This window comes from Nomascus leucogenys, chromosome 4 (assembly GCF_006542625.1).
Source record: "Nomascus leucogenys isolate Asia chromosome 4, Asia_NLE_v1, whole genome shotgun sequence".
Classification (NCBI taxonomy): domain Eukaryota; kingdom Metazoa; phylum Chordata; class Mammalia; order Primates; family Hylobatidae; genus Nomascus; species Nomascus leucogenys.
The window spans coordinates 58,199,277-58,218,647 of record NC_044384.1 but is presented as its reverse complement, the minus strand read 5'-3'; the positions used below and the strand labels follow the sequence as shown (position 1 = coordinate 58,218,647).

The following is a 19,371-nucleotide window of genomic DNA, read 5'->3' as shown; positions in this document are numbered from 1 at the left end:
AGGGCATGCCAATTCTGATAAAAAGAGCTTTGTCCCTGAAGGTTTAATTGAGGTGCCATGTTATAGTGGAACAGCTAACAATTAGTGCCCTAGAGAATGGGACCACTTGTCAGTCTCCACCATAACTTTTTCTGGAATAACAAGAAAGAAGCTAACCTCTTCATTCAGTGCTTTCTAACATGCATTACTTAATCTGGCTAGTCTCACAAATGATCAGTTAATCGCCTTATTCCCAAAAGTTTAAAAACCAAATTATTTTAACAACAGCAAAATGAGTTACTGAGAAAAAAATATTCTGGTGTTAATTTAAAATGATTTCTTATCTAAAACATTGCTTTTAGATGAGGGAAAGCGTGGTCAGAACTAACCCTTCTGTTTTGCTGTCTGGTTTTCCTTAGTTCAGCCTCTCTCATCCCTCCTCCCTCAGGAAGTCTGTAGCTAGACTCCCCACCCCTGTCCCCCACCAAGGCACCTCTAATGCTGCAGGAAAAGCTAAATTGCATCTAGAGCTACGATAACTTCAAATGACATTTACTTGCTACTTCCTCTACATAAAATATTCTCAGGATCACTTTTTTTTTTAATTTTTATTTTTTTTTTGAGACGAAGTCTCGCTCTGTCACCCAGGCTGGAGTGCATGGCACAATCTTGGCTCACTGCAACCTCTGCCTCCTGGGTTCAAGTGATTCTCCTGCCTCAGCCCCCTGAGTAGCTGGGATTATAGGTGGGGGCCACCATACCCGGCTAATTTTTGTATTTTTTAGTAGAGATGGGGTTTCACCATGTTGGTCAGGCTGGTCTCGAACTCCTGACCTCAAGTGATCCGCCTGCCTTGGCCTCCCAAAGGGCTGGGATTACAGGCGTGACCCACTGTGCCCGGCCAGGGCCACATTTAGGAGCAAGTTTTAACAACTTTTAAATAATCTCCTACACTGAGTCTCTCAAGAATATAAATGATGAACAGTGACATCCTTGCTACCAGTAGGTGGCCTCTGCAATGAAGAATAAGAGATCCTAATTCTGTCAAACCATACCAAAAAATTACTTTTTTCTCTAAGTAGGAAATAAAGTAACAAGACAGTAAGAAATGTCTTAAAACACAAGTTTACTATCTTGCAAAAATCCGAGTGATCCTTTTGCCCTGTTTCTCTCCTTTCTCTGTCAAACTCATCGAATGTGTGATCCATTCCTGTTCTGTCTACTGAGGTCATCTACCCAGCAGCTTGGCTTCCTTCCTCATCGCTCTACTGAGATCCTCTCAGGTTTTGCTTTATTCATCCTCCTTCTCAAGTTGTATGTGACACCGCTGACCCACTCCTTCCCTCCATAAAATGACCCTTTTGGCTCTTCTGATATTTCTGAATCCCAGTACTGCCAACTCTTGACTACTCAGCGGCATGAGCTGCTAGTCACCTCCCAATATCCATCCTTCCCTTCTTCCTCAGCAACAGAAGTCCCAATTTTAGTTGGTACATGGCTGTCCAAAATAAAGATATGATTTTCTTTTTTTTTTTGAGATGGAGTCTCGCTCTTGTCACCCAGGCTGGAGTGCAATGGCGCAATCTCAACTCACTGCAACCTCCACCTCCTGGGTTCAAGCGATTCTCCTGCCTCAGCCTCCCAAGTAGCTGGGATCACAGGCACCCGCCACCATGCCCGGCTAAAGTTTTTGTATTTTTAGTAGAGATGGGGTTTCACCATGTTGGCCAGGCTGGTTTCGAACTCCTGTCCTCAAGTGATCTGCCTGCCTTGGCCTCCCAAAGTGCTGGGATTATAGGTGTGAGCCATCATGCACGGCCAAGATTTTTCAAGCTTCCCTTGCAGCCAAGAGCGGGCCAATGTGATACAAGCAAAAGTGGTGTGCACAATTGCTGGGATGCATCTTTAAAGGAAGATGGTACTTTTCCTATTCCTGCTTTTTTTCTCCTTCTTGGGTGTTAGAATGCAGATGTGATGGCTACTGCTGAAGCATCCATGTTATGAAGCAACATATTAGGTTGGTGCAAAAGTAATTGGGGTTTTTGCCATTAAACATAATGGCAAATTACTTTTATTTTTGCCATTACTTTTAATGGCATTAAATTTGCTATTACTTTTAATGGCAAAAACCACAATTACTTTTGCACCAACCTAAGAATAAAAGCAGCTTAGGTTCCTGACACTGACATGTGCCATACAAGCTGTGATCTACCTTCTTAGATTTTTACATGAGAGAGAAATAAGTTTATATCGTCACTATTATTTTGAGTTTTTTGTCACTTACAGCCAATCCTGCTCCTTTCTGATGTACATTTCTCTGCTGCTGCACAGTCTTTGCCACTTTGACTAGACTGTATGCTCTTTGGGAATAGGTTCTGATATTGTACTTTGCAGCACCAAAATACTTATGACTGATCTAGATTTCAATGAACTTACAACTGTATAATTCTGGATGGGTCATTCTTGTTAATATTAGTTGGGGGTGGAATATAATGGTAAATGAAGGCTCTCGGTTTTATTTTTTTTAATTTTAAAATTTTTTCTTTTTTTTCCCCCAAGTAATAATGGCTCTCAATTTTAAAAAGTCAAAAGATGATTCAGATTTTGTTGGAGTTACTGTTTTTTTTTTTTTTTTTTGAGATGGAGTCTTGCTCTGTCGCCCAGGCTGGAGTGCAGTGGCGTGATCTCGGCTCACTGCAAGCTCTGCCTCCCGGGTTCACGACATTCTCCTGCCTAAACCTCCCAAGTAGCTGAGACTACAGGCGCCCGCCACCATGCCCAGCTATTTTTTTTTTTTAATATATTTTTAGTAGAGACAGGGTTTCACCGTGTTAGCTAGGATGGTCTCGATCTCCTGACCTCATGATCCGCCTGCCTTGCCCTCCCAAAGTGCTGGGATTACAGGTGTGAGCCACCACACCTGGCCTTTCTCCTTGTTTTTGTTGTAGTACTGGAAATCAATTCAGAAAATGGGAAAAGGATTTAAGAAAACAAGATATTATTCATGTACATAAAATAATACCTATTAGGCTATATTACTGGAGATTTTTTGGAATGAATGGTAAGGTTTCTAACTACTTTATCAATCATATAGGTGTAAATTGTTAGAGAGAACTGCCTTTTCTCCAGCTTTCTGGTTTCCATGAAGAGGGCTTCTCTCTAAACATACTTCTGGTCTTTTATTATTATTCATTGTTATTATTTTGGTTTTTTTTTTTGGTAGAAATGGGTGGTCTCACTCTGTGGTTCAGGATGGTCTCAAACTCTTGGGCTCAAGCAATCCTCCTGCCTTAGCCTTCCAAAGTGCTGGGATTATAGGAATAAGGCACTGCACCTGGCATTCCTGGCCTCTCTTACTTTACTTACCTTCCAGGAGGTGGTAGACATAACTGATTAATAAAATTTGAAAGAATTTATCTGGCTTAGCAACTTTCTCCTCTTGGGGGCAGGAACTATCCAAAAGAGTACATACTGCAATCCACCAGTGAAGATGGACAGGTTATCTTCATACAGGCAGGCCAAACATTCCCCATCTCATTCTATTTACCTTTTTTTTTTTTTTTTTTTTGAGCCAGTGTCTTGCTCTGTCACCCTGGCTTGAGTGCAATGGTGCGATCTCGGCTTACTGCAACTTCCACAATCTGGGTTCAAGTGATTCTTCTGCCTCAGCCTCCCGAGTAGCTGGGACTACAGGCACACACCACCATACCTGGCTAATTTTTGTATTTTAGTAGAGACGAGGTGTCACCATATTGGCCAGGCTGGTCTCGAACTCCTGACCTTGTGATCAGCCCACCTCGGACTCCCAAAGTGCTGGGATTATAGGCATGAGCTACTGTGCCCAGCCTATTTATCCTTTTCTTTAAAAAACTGAGACAGAGTCTCACTCTGTTGCCCAGGCTGGAGTGCAGTGGCATGATCTTGGCTCACTGCAACCTCCACCTCCTGAGTTCAAGCGATTCTTCTGCCTCAGCCTCCCAAGTAGCTGGAATTACAGGCACATGCCACGATGCCCAGCTAATTTTTTGTATTTTTAGTAGAAACAAGATTTCACCATGTTGGCCAGGCTCATCTCAAACTCCTGACCTCAAGTGATCCACCCGCCTCGGCCTCCCAAGGTGCTGGGATTACAGGCCTGAGCCACCATGCCTAGCCTCATTCTATTTACCTTTGACTTACATAGTAAAGCGTTTGCTCACAATTATCTTAAACAAACTTAAGCCTAGTTTCCATCCCATCCATCCTGAATTTTGAATTAGTGCACCTTAAAAGTACTTTGTTTTTGTTAGTTTTCAGGTAGACGGAAAAAAACAGTGGTTTAACATCAATAATAAACCATTATGTCTCCTTTGACCATATGCTGGGAGTTAGGTTCTCTCTAATGTCTAAATCATATCTCATACCTCACCAGTAAATCATTGACAGTTCCCTGGTGACCTGACATAATTCATGACTCTCCCTAAACCTTCAACCTTTACACAAGATAGTAACTGGGACAGGATGGCAAGTGCACCCTGTGCTTCAGGGATGTTCATACTGAAGATACTGAAACTCTCATGTATGGCAGACATGGTAACATCTATGTACTCCCACAAGCAAACTACATGTTCCTCTATCCCAAGAGGTAGATTTGCTTGTACTCGTTCTTTTGAATTATAAAACATTTTTTTTTTTTTTTGAGATGGAGTTTTGCTCTGTCGCCCAGCCTGGAGTGCAATGGTGCGATCTCAGCTCACTGCAACCTCCGCTTCCCGGGTTCAAGCGATTCTCCTGCCTCAGCCTCCCAAGTTGCTGGGAGTACAGGCACCCGCCACCACGTCCAGCTAATTTTTTGTAGTTTTAGTAGAGACGGGGTTTCACCATGTTGGCCAGGCTGGTCTTGAACTTCTGACCTGAGGGGATCTGCCCACGTCGGCCTCCCAAAGTGCTGGGATTACAGGCTTGAGCCACCATGCCTGGCCTATAAAACATTTTCTACCCTGGCCAGGGAATAGAAGATGAGGGAAGGAAGACATAAACATTTTCTTTTTTTTCTTTTTTAAGACAGAGTCTTGCTCTGTCACCCAAGCTGGAGTGCAGTAGCTCACTGCAACCTCTGTCTCCCGGGTTCAACCATCTCGGCCCACTGCAATCTCTGCCTCCCAGTTTTAAGCAGTTCTTCTGCCTCAGCCTCCCAAGTAGCTGGGATTACAAGTCTCCACCACCACACCCAGCTAATTTTTCTCTGTATTTTTAGTGGAGATGGGGTTTCGCCATGTGGGCCAGGCTGGTCTTGAACTCCTGACCTCAGGTGATCCACCCGCCTTGGCCTCCCAGACTGCTGGGATTACAGGCGTCAGCCACTGTGCCTGGCTGACATAAACATTTTCTAAAGACCCATTTTGTGCAGGGCACCCAACTAAGTACTTTACACTTATTTTTTTTTGAGATGGAGCCTTGCTTTGTCTCCTAGGCTGGAGTGCAGTGGCACCATCTCAGCTCACTGCAACCTCCACTACCCAAGTTCAAGCGATTCTTGTGTCTTGTAGATTACAGGCGCACGCCACTATGCCTGGTTAATGGGGTTTCGCCATGTTGACCAGGCTGGTTTCGAACTCCTAACTTCAAGTGATTCACCCACCTCAGCCTCGCAAAGTGTTGGGATTACAGGCATGGGCCACCACACCCGGCCTACTTTACACATTCTAACTAAACTCTGTGAAGTAGGTGAGAATGCTGTGATAAGGGAAGTTAAAATTACACATATTACACAGCTTTTCACAAACCCTGTTATCTGCTAGATCCCATGCTACAGTACCAATGACTTAGATCATTTTGGTACCTAAAGACTCAACTCGGCCTTGCGCCAAACTGCCAGATCTATTTTTATTCTTAGTGGTCTTTAAAACTACCTGGCTTTCTGTGGTAGGTTGCAAAAATATTTTGAAGCTCTTCCTGTCAAGAGGCAGAGTCTATTTCCCTACACTTTGACTCTGGGCTATCATGTGACTTGCTTTGACCAGTAGCACTGTGGGAGTTCTCAGCCTGGGCCTCTAGAGGCCCTGCAGCTTCTGCTTTTGTATTTTTTTTTTTTTTTTTTTTTTTTGAGATAGAGTTTCGCTCTTGTTGCCCAGGCTGGAGTGCAATTGTGCAATCTTGGCTCACTGCAAACTCCGCCTCCCGGGTTCAAGCGATTCTCCCTCAGCCTCCCGAGTAGTTGGGATTACAGGCACGTGCCACCATGCCTGGCTAATTTTTGTATTTTTAGTACAGATGGGGTTTCACTATGTTGGCCAGGCTAGTCTCGAACTCCTGACCTTGTGATCCGCACGCCTCAGCCTGTGGATGAGTGCTGGGATTACAGGCGTGAGCCACTGCGCCCGGCGAAAATCTGGCAACCTTTATAAGCAATGGACAAAAAGTATGTGCACTGGCAACTCCAGAGCTTGTAAGACTCAGTCCTTGAGTTTCAACCACATTGTTTTTATTTAATTTTTTATTTTTTTGAGACGTAGTCTCACTCTGTTGCCCAGGCTGGAGTGCAGTGGCGCAATCTTGGCTCACTGCAACCTCTGCCTCCCAGGTTCAAGCAATTCTCCTGCCTCAGCCTCCTGAGTAGCTGGGATTACAGGTGCCCGCCATCACACCTGGCTAATTTTTGTATTTTTGGTAGAGACGGGGTTTCACCATGTTGGCCAAGTTGATCTTGAACTCCTGACCTCAAGTGATCCACCCGCCTCGGCCTCCCAAAGTGCTGTTATTACAGGCGTGAGCCACTGCACCTGGCCCACATTGTTTTTAAAAGCAGTTCTAAGTCTTGAGAGACAGCTCAGGCCAAATCTAGAAGCAGTAATTTAAATATGTACAAAAGGCTTATGATCTTCTGTACTTTCTGAGCATGACTAAGTTTTAGCCAAAAAAAAAAAAAAAAAAAAAAAAAAAAATGGAACCAGGCCGGGAGCATTGACTCACGCCTGTAAGAGACTGCAGTGAACCATGATCATACCACTGTGCTCCATGCTAAGCAACAGAGCCAGATTCGGTCTCCAAAAAAAAACAAAAACAAAAACAAAACCCCAAAAAACAAAAGAACCAAGCCTCACATCTAACTGTATGGTGCTTAAACATGGAATAATAATGAATCCCTGCTACTGCTAAGCAAATTTCTTGAATATAATTCTTGAACATCATATCATAGTTCTTGAGAGAATGTTACTTCATGGACAAAATAGGCTATTATTTATAAAAGATAAGAATTAACTTGTTAAAATTGAGTTAGCTATCATGGAATTTTCCCCTTTACATCAAACATCAAAATGTTCTTCTTTCTTTTTTTTTTCTTTTTGCCCAAGGTGTCACTCTGTCATCCAGGCTGGAGTCCAGTGGCACGATCATGGTTCACTACAGTCTCTACCTCCTGGGCTCAACTGATCGTCCTACCTCAGCCTTGTCAGTAGCTGGAACTATAGGTGCATGCCACCATGCCCGGCTGATTTTTGTAGACTAGGTCTCACCATGTTGCCCAGGCTGGTCTCGAACTCCTGGGCTCAAGCAATCCACCGGCTTTACGCCTTCCAAAGTGCTGGGATTACAGGCATGAGCCACTGTGACCAGCCTAAAATTATTTTTTTAAGGTAAACTTACCATCAGCTTTTCACACAAGTGTTTCAAGTTTAACAAAAGATACAACTCTAAATACAACTCACAGAGTGTTCCATTACAATAATTATCAGCTAAAAAAAAAAAAAGCTGTGGCACAAAAAATCAGTACCTTTTATGACTCTACTTTAAGATTCTAGAGCTGAACTTGAAACTTAAAGTTGCTAAATCACTTGCAAAAAATTAAATTGTACCTGGTGACTGAGCTTAATAATGGTTACTCAGAAAAGCTGTGGCATCATCAACTGGAGACTAGCCAAGTGCACCTGCAAACTCAAGTGGTCAGAAGAGGCAGAGATCACCTTTGATAAATAAGGACGACCTACAAGCTGATTCTGAATATTTTTTGCATTTGGGAGCTAGCCAGGGTGACAAGAGTAGTGAATCCGGGCCCCAGAATGTGGCATGAGGGCCACTGTGTACTCTCTCAGGGGTTTGTAATTGCTGTTCTCCCTCCATAACACTCTCTCCGTTGGGGTAGGGATGGGGGGAAGGGCTCAGTCAATGCTCAGATGATTCTAATTTCATTCATTAATTCAGCCTAAATCTGCAGGGTGTCTACCATGCTAAGTGACATTTCTTGTAAGATGATTCAGTTATGCATCTTCCTGAAAAAAAGAGGAAAAAAAGAATGCAGAGAAAAATAATAATTTAAGGGACTGCTTTTCTATGCAAGAAGCACTAAGTATTTCTGAAACAAACATGTAGATATATTTGTACTTCATTTGGAATGGATCAAGTGAAAAAAAAAATCTTTTACTGGTACCTGTATCCTAATTCTTCACTAAGATGGATCATATGAAGGATATATGACTCCTTGCTTGTTCCAGTGAGGCCAGGCAACAATAAGATAGTAGGTCTGGTGCTGGCATCCATATAACACGTACTGTTATCATTATCAAACCAGTCCAGTGAAATCTGTCCTCCATCTGCAGTTTTAATAAGTTCACTGAAAGGAATAATTCAGAAGACATTACTATTTACATGTTTTAAGTCATGTCTTAATTTTGTTTTAATTCTAAACACATGACATTATTTGGTCATCAAAAAATAACATTTCTCCAGCATTCACGAACACACACCCATATCTCGATCTACATATCATTTTCTTTCATTAGAAGGATTTTATGAAGATTAGTACCATCAAGTATTTCCAGCAACCTCCGTACAAGGTCGTATATAAAAATGAACTGCTAATTATTAAGATACATGAATACTTACTCATTACTCTAAAACACCCAGCATTTAACCCTTGTTTGATTGAGGTCACTCAACTAACGTGACAGGGAAATCTGAATAAGTAAAATGCTGATCTAATCTCTGACCACTGCTCTAGCTCTTTGGACTCAATAATGCAGTCTCTTTGTATAGTATACTTCAAGATTTTCTTCTGAAATAATTTAAAGTATTTCTCACATAGTATTTATGAACTTACAGAGTTTTCCCAAACAAACAGTGCAAGTTCCAGGCAACAAAATAAACTCCAGAAGGATAGATGACTAAGGGAAATTAATAACAGGCACCATTTAAATCTGGTTCCTGATAAATCCTGGACCGTATCTTTAACACATCAAGAGCTATTATCATCAAGATCCCATTTGCCTGTCAATAGGAAGTCATTTTACACCAATAAATCTCCCAAAACCCAAATTAAGTGGCATCCTTCTCACCCCACCCCCACTCCCAGTATCTGCTACATATCAATGAATGAATGCAGATCATCAAAAGATCTGGGTCTTTCTGACAGATGTATGACAAACTGCGAGACAGTAATCCCCAAACACTTCTCTCATCCTAAAAATAAACTATTTACATCAGGTTGGCGGTTAGGCGGGGGCCAGGAGGCAAATACCTGCAGCTGGGGTATTTTCCTGCAGCTGGGGGTGGAGCCGGGGACACACCTTCCATTTTCATTCCCTCTGTCTGTTCTATATACTTCCTAAAGCAGATATTCTATTAACCAAGAACTGGGAATAAGCAAACAAACAAAAAAACTGTGATTTTGCAGAAATGACTGAAAACGGAAATTCACTTACTTCCTGTACTGCACCAGGGGCTTCGAAGTGATGAAAGGTCTAAGCAGGGTCTGTCCTCGACTCTCCCAGCACCAGACCGTCGGGTAGTACGTTTCTGTAACCACGGGACAGTGGTCTTGAAGGAAGCGGCTGAAACTCTCACCCCCCGTCACTAACTGGGGTTTCTGAAGGGAAAAGCATTATTAGAGAAGGGCCCAGAGCAAAGTTTCTGCCAACCGTAAACCAGAAACCGGCAAAGACTTGTCGCTCTCGCGCGCGCTCCCTCCGATTACATCTCTTTCTGGAGGGCTGACGCAAAAAATTCACAGTCACAGAGGACTGAAACGGGGGTTTCGCCAGTGCCCCGAGGGGAAGGCGAGAATCGCGATAAGGGAGTTTGTTTTTACCTCCGCCTCCCGGGTTCAGGGGATTCTCCTGCCTCAGCCTCCCGAGTAGCTGGGATTGCAGGCGTCCGCCACCACGCCCGGCTAATTTTTTGTAATTTTAACGGGGTTTCACCATTTTGGTCAGGCTGGTCTCGAACTCGACCTCAGGTGATCCACCCGCCTCGGACTCCCAAAGTGCTGAGATTACAGGCGTGAGCCACTGTGCCCTGCCGGGAGTCATTTTCAAAAGCGCCACGGCGTTCCCCAGTGCGCCGCCGGCTTCGCGATCCGTGACCGGGCAGCGCCGCAGCGCGGAGGTCAGCAGGGTTCAGGCTGCGCTCCGAGGACCACCCGGTCCGGACCCCCAGGGGGCGGGCGAACGGGCGGGGGCTGTTGGCTTTCCCGCGCGCGCTGGGGGCGGCCGCTCGGGAGCAGCTCGCCGCTTGTCCCCGGGGCTGCCAACCGCCCCTGGCCGCGCAGCCTCGCGCCGTGCCCGCTACCCTCGCTCCCGGCCCAGCAGCCCGCGGCCCTGCGCCTCCCCCGGCTCACCTTGGCAATGCTGCTCAGGTAGTAGCAGGCATAAGCGACGCTGAAGCCCAGGATCAGGGATAAGCCCACCCCCGAGCCGAAGAACCCCACGCGGACTTGGTGTTCCAGGTAGAGGGAGAGCTCCCGGGACAACATCCGCAGGTCCATGGCCAGGCGCTGCATGGCCCCCTGAGCGCGGCGCGCGGGTCCTGCGGCGGGAGGAGAGCCGGCCGGCGAGCGGGCGAGAGCGCACGCAGCGCCGCTGCCTACCCCCGACTACAGCGTCTCCTGCCGGGCGGAGCGCGGCTTCCGACAACGGGCGGGGCGGAGCGGCCCAGGGAGGCGTAGCCCGAAGCTCCGACCGCCGCCCGCTCCGCCCCGGCTTCCTGGAGCCGCCCCCACTGCCAGCCACTCAGGAACCTTCCAGAAGCGCGGTTCCAAGACCGGCCACCCGGAGGGCGGGCGGACCGGTTTCTCCCGGCGAGGTCGCAGTGGGCGATGGGGAGCCCCAAGGGTGGGCGGAGAGCTGACGGGCCGGCCGCGCTGGTTAAGGCCCCGCACCTGCTGCCCCAGTGACCTTGAACGATTCCGCTCTGCGGCGGGTGTCCCTAAACTAGCGGTTTAGGGTATCAGGTAAGTGTGCCTTGCATTCAAAGATTTGGGGAGTTAATGCCAAAGATATGTTAGCAGATAGGAATCCCACATCCTCTAGACGTTTGCGTTGGTCCTCAAGACTATGGAAAGAGAAAAAATATTCTATGAGCATTCAACAGTGAGGACATCATACTCGACTCTGAATCACTCTGTGAATCTTTTTAGTTGCTAAGTGTCACTTAAATGAGAAGTGGTCTCTGAAAATAAATGAAAAGGTCAAGAATAGCAACCGGGATTCAATTGTTAAAAGCCTATTTGTGGTTCATTAATGCTTTGAATTTAGAGACTTATGGAAATTCACACCGATTACCTAATGTACGGACAAGAAACCATTTATGAAGTGGGGTCTCCAAGGCTTATTTACGGCAATATGATAAATCAGGATACTTATGGGTATCTGAAATGGTTGGAAGATTTAATAGCCTATGCCTATTGTTATAAACTCCTCCCTCAGAAAGGTAGGAAGAATGGCAAGACTTAAACAGACGAAACAAGGGAAAGTCCTGTCTAGATTGTGAAAAATGTCACAGGATTATAAATTAATGATGTAATTTAGATGGGGACATGAGACAGGCCAGAAGTGAGCAATTTATTTGGCTTCGATTTGGTCATTGCAACTTGGTGGTTGGCTGCAACACCCAAAATAATTCCATTACCTTTACTGAGCCTGTTTTTTTCTTGTTTTAATAACCTGTAGTGTAACAATTTCTACTTTATAGAGTTCCCGAGAGGACAAAATAGTGTATGTACTGGACTCCCCGTGAGCGGAAGTAATTTTCACGCTCTGGCTCTCACACCTGAGCACACATAGTAAACGTGAATGCATATGCTGGTTGCCATACTTGAAACTTCATAGCATTCTTCATAACCCCTGCACCAGCCTTCTGCACTACCTACCAATAAATGCATGCATATTTCAGTTCAAGTTTGTTCTGTTTTTTTTTTTTTTTTTTTTTTTTTTTTGAGACAGAGTTTTGCTCTTGTTGCCCAGGATGGAGTGCAATGGCGAGATCTCGGCTCACTGCAACCTCCGCCTCCCGGGTTCAAGCGATTCTCCTGCCTCTGCCTCCCGAGTAGCTGGGATTACAGGCATGCACCACCACACCCAGCTAATCTTGTATTTTTAGTAGAGACAGGGTTTCACCATGTTGACCAGGCTGGTCTCCAACTCCTGATCCACCCGCCTCGGCCTCCCAAAGTGCTGGTGAGAGGTGACAACGTGCTAGCAGCCCTCGCTAGCTCTCGGCACCTCCTCAGGCCACGGCATCCACTCTGGCCGCGTTTGAGGAGCCCTTCAGCCCGCCGCTGCACTGTGGGGGCCCCCTCTCTGGGCTGGCTGAGGCCGGGGCCAGCTCCCTCTGCTTGCAGGAAGGGTGGAGAGAGGCGCCGGCGGGTACCGGGGCTGCTGTGCGCCGCGATCGCGGGCCAGAGCGAGTTCCGGGTGGGTGTGGGCCTGGCGGGCCCTGCACTCGGAGCGCCAGCCAGCACCGCCGGCCCTGGACAGTGAGGGGCTTAGCACCCAGGCCAGCAGCTGCAGAGGGTGCCCTGGGTCCACCAGCAGTGCCAGCCTGCCAGCGCTGCACTCGAATTCTTGCTGGACTTCAGCTGCCTCCCCACGGGGCAGGGCTCGGGATCTGCAGCCCGCCATGCCTGAGCCGCACCCCCCGCCCCACTGTGGGCTCCTGCCGGCCCAGCCTCCCCCACAAGCGCTGCCTCTGCTCTGCCGCGCTGGGTTCCATCGACCGCCCAGCTGAGGAGTGTGGGGCTGATGGGGCAGGACTGGCTGGCCGCTGCGGCCCCGGTATGGGATCCACTAGGTGAAGCCAGCTGGGCTCCTGAGTCTAGTGGGGACTTGGAGAACCTTTATGTCTAGCTAAGGGATTGTAAATACACCAATCAGCACTCTGTGTCTAGCTAATCTGGTGGGAACTTGGAGAATCTTTATGTCTAGCTAAGGGATTGTAAATGTACCCAATCACCACCCTGTCAAAACGGACCAATCAGCTCTCTGTAAAATGGGCCAATCAGCAGGATGTGGGTGGGGCCAGATAAGGGAATAAAAGCAGGCTGCGCGGGCGAGTAGTGGCAACCGGCTGGGGTTTCTTTCCACATTGTGGAGGGTATGTTCTTTTACTCTTTGCAATAAATTTTGCTGCTGCTCACTCTTTGGGTCCGCACACCTCTTTGAGCTGTAATGCTCACTGTGAAGGTCTGCAGCTTCACTCCTGAGCCAGCGAGACCATGAACCCACCAGAAGGAAGAAACTCCAGACATGCCGCTTTTAAGAATTGTAACACTCACCGTGAGGGTCCACGGCTTCATTCTTGAAGTCAGTGAGACCAAGAACCCACCAATTCCGGACACACTGGGATTACAGACGTGAGCCACCATGCCTGGCCCAGTTTAAGTTTAAAGTGAAAATATCAAATAAAATGTTTGTCTGAGCTTGGGCACTATACCAAAATACCATAGCCTAGGTGACTTATACATAAATTTATTTCTCACTGTTCTGGAGGCTGGAAGTCTGAGATCAGGGTGCCGATGTGGTTGGGTTTTGGTGAGGGCCCTCTTTTGCCTTGCGGATGGCTTCTCTTTTGCTGTGTCTTCCCATGGTGGAGAAAGGAAGCTCTGATGTCTCTTTCTCTTCTTTTACAGTCACCAATTCCATCATAGGGACCATGTCCTCATGATCTCGCCTAAACCTAACTACTTCCCAAAGGCCGTGCCTCCTAATACCATCACCTTGAGGCACTAGGGCTCCAACATATGAAGGTGGAGGTGGGGGATACAAACATTGATGCCTATAATATTTTATAACCATCATGGTGTGTAGAAAATATACTGACCTAGGAATAAAAAACAGCTCTGAACTTATCCACCAAACTTAGGCAAATCATTTACTCTTTGGGGGCCTCAGTTCCTTGTCTGTAAAATGACATGATTGAGATGGAAGTTGTCCAAGTTTATTTCCTGTTAGAAAAACATTCGCCATCTTTCTTTAGAACTACTATTTTGGCTGGGCGCAGTGGCTCACGCCTGTAATCCCAGCACTTTGGGAGGCCGATGCAGTTGAATCACTTGAGGTCAGGAGTTCGAGACCAGCCTGACCAACATGGTGAAACCGCATCTCTACTAAAAATACAAGAAAATTAGCTGAGCATGGTGGTGGGTGCTTGTAATCCCAGCTACTCGGGAGGCTGAGACAGGAGAATTGCTTGAACCTGGGAAGGCGGAGGTTCCAGTGAGCCAAGAGCATGCCACTGCACTCCAGCCTGGGCGACAGAGGGAAACTCTGTCTCAAAAAAAACAAAAAACCAAGTAACTACTATTCCCAATTTATACATGAGGAAATGAGAGCTCAGAAAGTTTAATTCATTCATTCAATCAGTTTATTCTTGAGTGATTACAGGGCACTGAGGATTCAATCATAATAATACTTAGAGTCTAGTGTGGCAACAGAGGAGTAAGCAGTTACATTACAAAAAGTGTGGTGTCTCGGGATGGTTCCAGATGCAGCAGGTACACAGGGTTCTTAGTAGCAAACAGCAAAAATCAATTTGGACTTACCATATGCAGAAGGGAAATTTATTACAATGGTATTTGATAGCTGATGAAACTCCAGAAGGGCCAGAGAACAAGGCTTAGAAGTTGGGAATAATGCCTTTAAAAGTCATGGCGAGGCCGGGCGCGGTGGCTCACGCCTGTAATCCCAGCACTTTGGGAGGCTGAGGCGGGCGGATCACGAGGTCAGGAGATCGAGACCATCCTGGCTAACACGGTGGAACCCCGTCTCTGCTAAAAATACAAAAAAAATTAGCCGGGCGCGGTGGCGGGCACCTGTGGTTTCAGCTACTTGGGAGGCTGAGGCAGGAGAATGGCCTGAACCCGGGAGGCGGAGCTTGCAATGAGCCCAGATAGCGCCACTGCACTCCGGCCTGGGCAAAAGAGCAAGACTCTGTCTCAAAAAAAAAAAAAAAAAAAAAGTCATGGTGCTGGTCCTGTGATGACAATACTCTTGCTCTCTCTGGGCTACACTCCATGGTTTTTGGCATCCAGACCAGCTACACTGGGCACGAGGCTGTGTTCTAAATCCCTGACACTGTTGCCTCTGGAAACAGGATGTTACCACCTCTGCCCCCTCACTACGATGGATTATCCCTGCTTCTTAATTTCACTGTATCCTTATTTATTCAAAGTCTGTTGTGAATGGAACTGACTGGTGCAGTCTAGGTTGTATCTCACCTTCCTCCCAGCTGTGGAGGTAGGAAAACAAATATCTGGCATTCTCAGTGTCTGTGGGGTGGGGGGCGGGGGGGGCATGCATGCTGCTTCATTTGGTGAAGAGTCCCCAAACACAGATGAAGGTTCAGATGCTGGGCAGTCAAAAAGAATGCAAATGTTTATCTCTGGCCGGGCGCGGTGGCTCACGCTTGTAATCCCAGCACTTTGGGAGGCCGAGGTGGGTAGATCACGAGGTCAGGAGATCGAGACCACGGTGAAACCCCATCTCTACTAAAAAATACAAAAAAAAAAATTAGCCGGGCGTGGGGGCGGGCGCCTGTAGTCCCAGCTACTCAGAGAGGCTGAGGCAGGAGAATGGCGTGAACCCGGGAGGCGGAGCTTGCAGTGAGCCGAGATTGCGCCACTGCACTCCAGCCTGGGCGACAGAGCGAGACTCTGTCTCAAAAAAGAAAAAAGAAAAATTTTTATCTCAAGCGTGTAATGGAGCAACTTAGCCACATCCAACAGCCTCGGGAAGATCAGAAAAGACTTCCTGAGAGAGATGTGAGCAAAGACCTAGATAAGAAGAGATGAAGGTGAAGAGTTTGTATAGGACGATTGAACTGCATGTGCTAGGGTCTGAAGATAGAAGCAAATATCAAGTGAAATAAGTTTCCATAGCAAATGAATGGGGTTTGAACCAAAGACTGGGTGGTTCCAAACCTGTTTTGGGAATTACAATGCTACATTACAAAATATTACCTTTGTGATGAAGAAACAAAATGAAATCATTGCTTCAAAAATTTTTTAAGACACTTGCTGTCTTAGAATATGCTTATGTTTTCAATTTTTTTAAACTAATGAAATACTTTCTTTTTTTTTTTTTGAGATGGAATCTCTCTCTGTCGCCCAGGCTGCAGTGCAGTGGTGTGGTCTTGGCACACTGCAACCTCTGCCTTAGCCTCCCGAGTTAACTGGGATTACAGGCATGCACCATCACGCCCAGCTAATTTTTGTATTTTTAGTAGTGATGGTTTCACCATATTGGCCAGGCTGGTCTAGAAATCCTGACCTCAAGGGATCCACCTGCCTGAGCCTTCCAGAGTTCTGGGATTACAGGCGTGAGCCACTGCACCTGGCCTTGAAATACTTTATTGGATAAATACAATACTAAACAAAATTCATTCAAATACTTTCCCCAAAAAATCAATTTTTGCCCAGGTGCAGTGGCTCACACCTCTGATGTCAGCACTTTGGTAGGCCAAGTTGGGAGGATTGCTTTAGTCCAGGGGTTTGAGACCAGCCTGGGCAATATAGTGAGACCTTATTTCTACAAAAAATTTAAAAATTAGCCAGGTGTGGTAGTGCATGCCTGTAGTCCCAGCTACTTGGGAGGCTAAGGTGGGAGGGTCGTTTGAGCCCAGGAGTTCAAGACTGCAGTGAGGGGTATTCACACCACTGCACTCCAGCTGGGGTGACAGAGTGAGACCCTGTCTCAAATATATAAGGCCTTTCTATTCAGGCCAATGACAAACACAAAAAAGATAGATATGCTAGTTTAACATAATTGGCTGTTGTTTTTTTTTGTTTTTTTGTTTTTTTTGAGACGGAGTCTCTGTCGCCAGGCTGGAGTGCAGTGGTGCGATCTTGGCTCACTGCAACCTCTGCCTACCTGGTTCAAGTGATTCTCCTGCCTCAGCCTCCCAAGTAGCTGGGATTACAGGCATGTGCCACCACACCCAGCTAATTTTTGTATTTTTAGTAGAGACAAGGTTTCACCATGTTGGCCAGGCTGGTCTTGAACTCCTGACCTCAGGTGATGCACCTGCCTCGGCCTCCCAAAGTGCTGGGATTACAGGCGTGAGCCACTGCACTCGGCCTAATTGGCTGATTTTTTACAGGACTTACATCTTTTAGTCCACAAGTATATTATTAAATGATAGAGAATACCTAATACTACGATTTCTACAGAACTAGGAAATAAATTTCTAAGAAAGAAAGATTTTCCAGACCCCACCTTTTATTTATTTATTTATTTTTATTTTTATTTTTTGAAATGGAGTCTCACTCTGTCACAAAGGATGGAGTGCAGTAGTGCAATCTTGGCTCACTGCAACCTTTGTCTCCTGGGTTCAAGCAATTCTCCTGTCTCAGTCTCCTGAGTAGTTGGGATTACAGGTGCCTAGGTGCCTGCCACCGTGCCTGGCTAATCTTTTTGTATTTTTAGTAGAGATGAGTTTCACCATGTTGGCCAGGCTGGTCGTGAACTCCTGATCTCAAATCATGCACCCACCTCGACCTCCCAAAGTGTTGGGATTACATGAGCCACTGCGCCCAGCCAGACCCTATCTTTTATATCCACCCCAGCAATCTAACTCTAAGGAGGATAAAGCCAATGACTTTCCTCACAAGAGCTCACGACGTGTGTCACTTTGGTATCATAATCTATCTTTCTTTCTTTTTCTTTTTTGACAAGGTCTTGCTCTGTCACTCAGGCTCGCATGCCATGGTGTGATTACGGCTTACTGTAGCCTCGACCTCCCAGGCTCAAGTGATCCTCCTGCCTCAGCCTCCCAAGTAGCTGGGACCACAGGCCCATGCCACCATGTCCGGCTAAGTTTTTTCTTTTTTGTAGAGACTGGGTCTCTCTGTGTTGTCCAGGCTGGTCTCGAACTCCTGGGCTCTAGCAGTCCTCCTGCCTTGCCCTCCCAAAGTGCTGGGATTACAGATGTGAGCCACTGCACCTGGCCTCACCCTAGTCTTTACAATCCAATGCTGTTATGTTTATTCTTCTGTGTACTCTGCTAGCATTATCACAAAAACCAAGATATGGTCCTAGTTTCTGCGATTTTAGCACAGTGCTTATACAGGAAGTTGTTTATTTTTAAAAATCCTGATCAAGTCTGTACCTGAAGCAACAGACTTAAAGCAGCACAGTTGACCTTTATAGGTTGGTATTTTTAAAATGTTCATGAATCTCTTTGTCATTTTTTTTCTAACTCTATTTGTATTTCAAAGGAGAAATCAGAATTGCATAGAGAATGTGTGGTAGGCAGACCCTAAGGAGACCCCAGTGATCTCTGCCTCCTGGTGCCCTTCTCCTGGAGTGTATATAGGACCTGTGATTCATTTCCAACCAATACAATAGAGATAGCAAAGGTAATGGGATGTTAACACTCCTGTGATTACACTATGTTATATAAGACTCCTTAGCAGACTGGAGCTAGACTGTCCTTTCAGCCTTGAAGAAGCAGCCACGTGAACTGCCCTGGAGAAAGCCACATAGCAGCGAACTGTAGGCAGCCTCTGGGATCTATGGGTGGCCTCTATCAGACAACTGCAAAACACTGGTGACCTGAGTCCTGCAACTGCAAGGAAATGAATTCTGCCAACAACCTGAATGAGCGTGGAAGGAGATTCTTTCCCAGTCAAATCTCCAGATGAAAATACAGCATGGTCAACATTTTAACTTCAGCCTTGTGAGCCCCTGATTAGAGGACCCAGTTAAGTTGTACCTGGACCTGTGACCCATGGGAACTGCTAGATAAGAAATGTGTTGTTTGAAGCTGCTAAGTTTGTGGTAATTTGTTATGCAGCAATAGAAACCTAATAGAGAATATAAAAGGGTCCTACAAAATCATTTAAAGATTAGTAAATATTAATTGCTCATTTTTTTGCCCGCCAATGTATCTATTATAGGAATATTTTATATTTATTATTATTATTTTTTGAGATAGGGTCTTGCTCTGTCACCCAGACTGGGGTGCAATGGTGTGAACACCTCTTATTGCAGCCTTGAATCAGTCTTGGGGTCAAGCAATCCTCCCCACTCAGCCTCCTGAGTAGCTGGGACTACAGGTGTGCATTACCATACCCAGCTTATTTTTTTTGTTTTTGTTTTTGTTTTCATAGAGACAGGGTCTCGCTATGTTGCCCTGACTGGTCTTGTA

General features: G+C 46.1%; 1 protein-coding gene and 1 non-coding gene across 2 annotated transcripts in view; both read right to left on the bottom strand.

The window, feature by feature from the left end:
- The window catches only part of ABHD3 (abhydrolase domain containing 3), a 56,274-nt gene extending 45,414 nt beyond the window's left edge, over window positions 1–10,860 (bottom strand). Inside the window, exons 1-3 of the mRNA XM_030810656.1 lie at window positions 10,568–10,860; window positions 9,654–9,817; window positions 8,384–8,566 (exon numbers count right to left, since the gene is read on the bottom strand). Coding sequence (XP_030666516.1) covers window positions 8,384–8,566; window positions 9,654–9,817; window positions 10,568–10,729 — 509 coding nt within the window. The 5' untranslated portion in view covers window positions 10,730–10,860. The remainder of the gene's footprint in view (window positions 1–8,383; window positions 8,567–9,653; window positions 9,818–10,567) is intronic.
- A 7,267-nt stretch (window positions 10,861–18,127) lies between these two features.
- LOC115835004 lies at window positions 18,128–18,297 on the bottom strand. Its single transcript, XR_004029975.1, has one exon. It is a non-coding gene; the product is annotated as a small nucleolar RNA SNORA81 (small nucleolar RNA).
- Between the last annotated feature and the right edge of the window lie 1,074 nt (window positions 18,298–19,371).